At 29.4% G+C, this 6,799-nt stretch overlaps 1 protein-coding gene across 1 annotated transcript; it reads left to right on the top strand.

The window, feature by feature from the left end:
* Window positions 1-3,313: 3,313 nt before the first annotated feature.
* Window positions 3,314-3,535, top strand: LOC108568801 (60S ribosomal protein L27-like; the record flags this gene model as incomplete). The annotated part of the gene is made up of 1 exon (XM_017930095.1): window positions 3,314-3,535. A coding segment is annotated over exon 1 (183 nt), but the record flags the coding sequence as incomplete, so codon positions are not given.
* Between the last annotated feature and the right edge of the window lie 3,264 nt (window positions 3,536-6,799).

Genomic DNA, 6,799 nt, shown 5'->3' on the forward strand with positions numbered 1-6,799 from the left:
ATACTCTTCTTTTTTATATAACATATATATAAAACATACACACATATTTATTGGCTGAAATATCGATGTTCCCAAATAACAGATAACAATACTTCCATTACTTATTAATTCAGAAACATTTATATAAACATACATACATATTTAGTACTGAAAAATCGATAGTTCCAAAAACTATAATAGATGGCGTAGTTTTTTTTAAACATATAAATAGGAAAATTCCAATAATATTTCTTCAGTTTTGTTAATTTCATGCTGCATCACTGAAAAATCTCGTTTACACAAAATACTCTTCTTTTTTGATATAACATATATATAAAACATACACACATATTTATTGGCTGAAATATCGATGTTCCCAAATAACAGATAACAATACTTCCATTACTATTAATTCAGAAACATTTATATAAACATACATACATATTTATACTGAAAAATCGATAGTTCCAAAAAAATATAATAGATGGCGTAGTTTTTTTTAAACATATAAATAGGAAAATTCCAATAATATTTCTTTAGTTTTGTTAATTTCACGCTGCATCACTGAAAAATCTCGTTTACACAAAATACTCTTCTTTTTTGCTGATCGAATATTTATATAACATATATATAAAACATACACACATATTTATTGGCTGAAATATCGATGTTCCCAAACAACAGACAATAATACTTCCATTACTAGTTACTTCAGAAACATTTATATAAAGATACATACACATTTTTTCTGAAAAATCGATAGTTCCAAAAACGTATAATAGATGGCGTAGTTTCTTTTTAAACACATAAATAGGAAAATTGCAATAATATTTCTTCATTTTTCTTAATTTCACGCTGCATCATTCGTTTACACCAAAAACTCTTCGTTTTCAATACAATTCATTGCATTATATAAGGACACCAATTTATAATAGTTGCAATGCTATCATCGTTTGGAACTGTTCCAGTATCCTCAGAAATCACATTATTTGTTACCTAATAAAATGCATTTAGGCCGCATCCCTTCCTTCTCCCCCCTTTTTAAACGGTTTAATGCTTTTACGTGGATGTTGAAACGCCTCATTTACGATTTCTTATTTACAGCTTTCCATTTTATTCCTCTGCCTCTCATTTTACGACGCACTTAATTTTTTTATATATTGTTAATATCAGAAAACTCTTAAATCTTTGCAGAGAGAAAACAGGAATTTATAAGAACACGATAATAAATTATGCAATATTTACGTCCAAATTAAAAAAAATTCTTTACAAATTATTAAACACAATAATAAGAAATTTAGTTGTTATAATTCAATTGGTTTCTTTAAAGTTTCAATCAAAACTTTCGCAGCAACTAAGATACGAAAATTATTAAACATTACCAAACAAAATCACAATTGAACATTTGCATGAACACCTGCGTTTTAATTGAACACCTGCACGAAACACGTGCGTTTTAGTTGCAGCTGCAAAATTATAAAAACACCTGCGGATATCTTAAACACCTGCATGAAACATCTGCGATTTCGTTGCAGCTGCAAAGATAAGAAAATTATTAAATATTGCACAACCAAAATCACAATTGAACATCTGCATGAACACCTGCATTTTAATTGAACACCTGCGAAACACGTGCGTTTTACTTGCAGCTGCAAAATTATAAAAACACCTGCGGATATATTAAACACCTGCACGAAACATCTGCGTTTTCGTTGCAGCTGCAAAGATAAGAAAATTATTAAACATTGCCAAACAAAATCACAATGCAACATCTGCATGAACACCTGCGTTTTAATTGAACACCTGCGTTTTAATTGAACACCTGCGTCTTAATTGAACACCTGCGTTTTAATTGAACACCTGCGTCTTAATTGAACACCTGCGTTTTAATTGAACACCTGCGAAACACCTGCGTTTTAGTTGCAGCTGCAAAATTATAAAACACCTGCGGATATATAAGATAAGCTGCTGAAAAGATAAGAAAATTATTAAACATTGCCAAACAAAATCACAATTGAACACCTGCGTTTTAATTGAACACCTGCGTCTTAATTGAACACCTGCGTTTTAATTGAACACCTGCGTCTTAATTGAACACCTGCGTTTTAATTAAACACCTGCAAAACACCTTCGTTTTAGTTGCAGCTGCAAAATTATAAAACACCTGCGGATATATTAAACACCTGCACGAAACATCTGCGTTTTCGTTGCAGTTGCAAAGATAAGAAGAATCTGCGCTTTATTATATAGTTATAGTAGATATAAAACTATATTTACCGACTTATATAAGTAATGATGGATGCACCAATTTGAAAAATAATATTTCTCAATAGAACGTTAGAAGTAAGGAAGAAACAGTAGCAGTATTAGATGGATATAAACGTATCTAAATTAGCCGATTTCGTTGGCAATTGTAGGCGAGTATTCAGCTTTAATCCGCATTTAAATGACCGTTTATTGTGGTTCCTGTTGCTATGTTCATACAGCAACTTATCCATTAAATAGAGAAACGCCTGGCAATTATAGAAATATTATTGCGGATGCGCCGGGTTACATTCGCTAAACTCCAACATTCCGAAACGAATAATCCCGTCCCTCGGCGATCGCATTAATTATTCAAAACGGCACATAATAAGACAGCGGACAACGAAGGCAAATGCAAATTCTCATCTTTTTTTACCATTTTTTTTTTTGTTATCGTTGGAAACTTTGCAAAAAGATGTTTCTTTTAAATGTATCCCCCAGACGCAGCAGAGCAAAGAGAAATAAGACTAAACGCAATGGAGATTTCTCCGACAGCATTAAGAAAAGAAAAAAAAACGAGTTAAGAATAAAGAAACGGAACGGAAAGAGGATAAATAAATAAATGTTAAGATGGATGCGAATATATAAAGAAAACGGTGCCTTTCATCAACATATTTTCGCTCGATGCGAACGCAGCAGGGGTTTTGGCGCAGTACATTTTTCCTTCTTCTTTTGTTTTATATCTTGTTGCATTCGTTTGTTTTCTCGAGAGCAAGTGAAAAAAAAAAGTTTCATCCTCTCTTTTTCTTTCCCAAATGACAAATTGGATAAACGCAATTTTAAATTTCGCAGCCAACTGCAGGAATTCTAATTTCTCTCTGCTCTTTCTGCTCTGCGCTAGAGATGCACTTAAAGTATGCCCGAAGAAAGTATGTTTCGTAATGAAATATTTTCACCGTGAAAAGAGGGAACATTGAAATCGTGCAATATGAAATTAGTCTTCAGTTAATATAACTTTCTTTCATTTCTCTTTTGTTGAATAAAAAAAAACATTTACAAATATGTGGAATAGCCTTTTTTTATCATCCAGCTTTGGGAAGTGTTATAGCCCATCCGAGGTAAACTCAAGATGGGTAAGATTATGAAAAGTGGTAAAGTCGTACTCGTCCTGAGTGGACGGTACGCCGGAAGGAAGGCCATCATCATGAATAACTATGAAAAAGTACATAAAGTGCATAAGCGTATGGGCAAAATCAGGATCCACAAGCGTTCCAAGATCAAGCCTTTCATTAAGGATTGTAGTTCAATACAGGTAAAATCTACGAAAGTCGTAAATAGATTCTTGGAAAGCCTGAATATTTATTTTCAAATGGAATATTAACTTATTTTTGTGTTATGTGTGATGACTGAAAAAAATGATAATATCTGACGACACTAGAATTCTAAAAGTTTTAATTTTCGAAACTTTTTCTACTTTTAACAATTAATTACAGGTAATATTTACAAATGTCGTAAATAGATTCTTGGAAAGCCTGAATATTTATCTTTAATTGGAATAGTAAATTATATTTGTGTTATGTGTGATAACCGAGAAAAATGATAATATCTGACGACACTAGAATTCTAAAAGTTTTAATTTTCAAAACTTGTTCTACTTTTAACAATTAATTACAGGTAAAAACTACAAAAGTCGTAAATAGTTGTTTAGAAAGCCTGAATATTTATCTTCAATTGGAATATTAACTTATTTTTGTGTTATGTGTGATGACTGAAAAAAATGATAATATCTGACGACACTAGAATTCTAAAAGTTTTAATTTTCAAAACTTGTTCTACTTTTAACAATTAATTACAGGTAAAAACTACGAAAGTCGTAAATAGCTTCTTGGAAAGCATGAATATTTATCTTCAAAGGGAATATTAACTTATTTTTGTGTTATGTGTCAAAACTGAGAAAAATGATAATATGTGAAGACATTATTTTTTTGATACTTTTCAATTTTCACAATTAATTGAAGGTAAATCGTAATACCTACAACAATCGAACATTGTAAATGTTGAATCTCTATCTTTAATAATAGCATTAACATATAATTGTTTAATTTATAATAATGGAGAAAACCCATAAATTTCAATGCTTATTTTTTTTAATTTGTCAATTAATTATAGAAAACCCGAATCTCATAGTTAATTAGAAAGGCTGAATATCAATTTTGAATTACAATATTAATTTATACATGTGTTTTATGCAATAACCGAGAAAACCGATAAATCATAAACAAATAACCGATAGAATTTAATATTTTCCACATTCATTGGATTTCTTCCACGAATCCACAGTTTTCTGCACATTTACATTCAAACGTACAATATTTTTATTTTCTTGCTGCATTTCCAACACATCTTCCAATGATAGGTATTGCGACATCAAAAAGATATTCCTGCGGGTTTTCGAGAGAGTTCCCTGCGAATAATAACGCTTTGTCGTCGTCGTCTGGATATTCCTTGCTTCAAGTACATCGAGAGGGAAACTTCTCTCGCGCGATTGCCTTAAACCCGAAATCGGGGGAAAACACAAATAACGGGAGCTTCTGGCTCCTGCATTGTTTGCACACATACACATATACAAAGCGAGATGGGGTGGCAGCAGAATAAATAAGCATATATAGAGAGAGAGAGAGGGAGAGAGAGGGAAAGATATGTAAGTGTAGGAGTGTAGAAGAGAGAGATATGGATGGGAAGATAGGAAACTATCCAAGAAAATTTGTCAGATTCCTCTCGGCCCCAGCCGGAAGCAACATATATATGTGAACCATTGTTGCTAGCGAAAACTACTCACTGCGAATGGCACGAGTATTTGCAGAGGGGTCAAAACTATAGTATTCATAGACTGCAATGCACAATAGTTATACGAAATAGTGAACATTCGATTATGTACAGCAAACCAACAAATCATATTCTACAATCTAAAAAGAGTAATATAGAATTGAAGAGGAAACAAATCTAATCCTAAGCAATTTTTATACGGAATAATATTTTGTATTTATACCTTAATTAGCAATTGTTTCTGTAAAATTAGATTATTTTATCGATAAAACTAATTCTATAAATAAAATTATGTTATGTTATGTAATTAATTATGTTCACACATACAAATTCATTTAGCATAAATTCCACAAATATATCTTCAATTATATGTAATTAATTGATTAGTAATGATACAAAATTTAGATTTAAATATATTGATTTAATATTTTACTTAAAATTAACATTTGTAAATTCATTTATTTCATTTAATTAAATGTAAATTGTTTAAACTTAAAAAAAGGTTAGCTATGAAATGTTAATCGAGTGAAACAAATTCGTGATAAACGTCAAAAAATGGTGACATAACAAAGATTCGATCGAGCGTTGTTGCATATTAAATTGCATCATGTGAGTTTAAACTTTGAAGGATGTTTTGTTTAGTAACGGCACAAAATTAATATTAATTTGATTTAATTTAATTTTTTAATTGTTATTAACATTTGTAAATTAAATTAAATTTACGTTTAGATTTCTATTATTTAATTAAATGTTAATTTGTTTTAAACAAAAAAAAAATAATGGTTAGCTATGAAATGTTAAAGATAATATTAATTTTGTATCGTTATTAAACAAAACATCATTCGAAGTTTAAACTCACATGATACAATTGAATATGCAACAACGTTCGATCGAATCTTTGTTATGTCCACTTTTTGACGTTTATCGACGAATTTGTTTCAACTCGATTAACATTTCATAGCTAACCATTATTTTTTTTTTGTTTAAAACAAATTAACATTTAATTAAATAATAGAAATCTACACGTAAATTTAATTTAATTTACAAATGTTAATAACAAGTAAAAAATTAAATCAAACATTAATATTAATATCTGTTAATCTAATCAAAAATATTTCAAAGTTTAACTCACATGATACAATTTAATATGCAACAACGTTCGATCGAATCTTTGTTATGTCAACACTTTTTGACGTTTGTCACGAATTTGTTTCACTCGATTAACATTTCATAGCTAACCAATATTTTTTTTTTGTTTAAAACAAATTAACATTTAATTAAATAATAGAAATCTACACGTAAATTTAATTTAATTTACAAATGTTAATAACAAGTAAAAAATTAAATTCAAATAATATTAATTTTGTACCGTTACTAAACAAAACATCCTTCAAACTTTAAACTCACATGATACAATTTAATATGCAAGATAACGTTCGTTATGTCACAGTTTTTGAGTTTATCACGAATTTGTTTCACTCGATTAACATTTCATAGCTAACCATTATTTTTTTTTTGTTTAAAACAATTAACATTTAATTAAATAATGAAATCTACACATAATTTAATTTAATTTACAAATTTAATAACAATAAAAAATAATCAAATAATATTAATTTTGTATCGTTACTAAACAAAACATCATTCAAAGTTTAAACTCACATGATACAATTTAATATGCAACAACGCTCGATCGAATCTTTGTTATGTCACCACTTTTTGACGTTTATCACGAATTTGTTTCACTCGA

The sequence above is a fragment of the Nicrophorus vespilloides genome, unplaced genomic scaffold (genome assembly GCF_001412225.1).
Source record: "Nicrophorus vespilloides isolate i.1.1-1 unplaced genomic scaffold, Nicve_v1.0, whole genome shotgun sequence".
NCBI classification, from domain to species: domain Eukaryota; kingdom Metazoa; phylum Arthropoda; class Insecta; order Coleoptera; family Silphidae; genus Nicrophorus; species Nicrophorus vespilloides.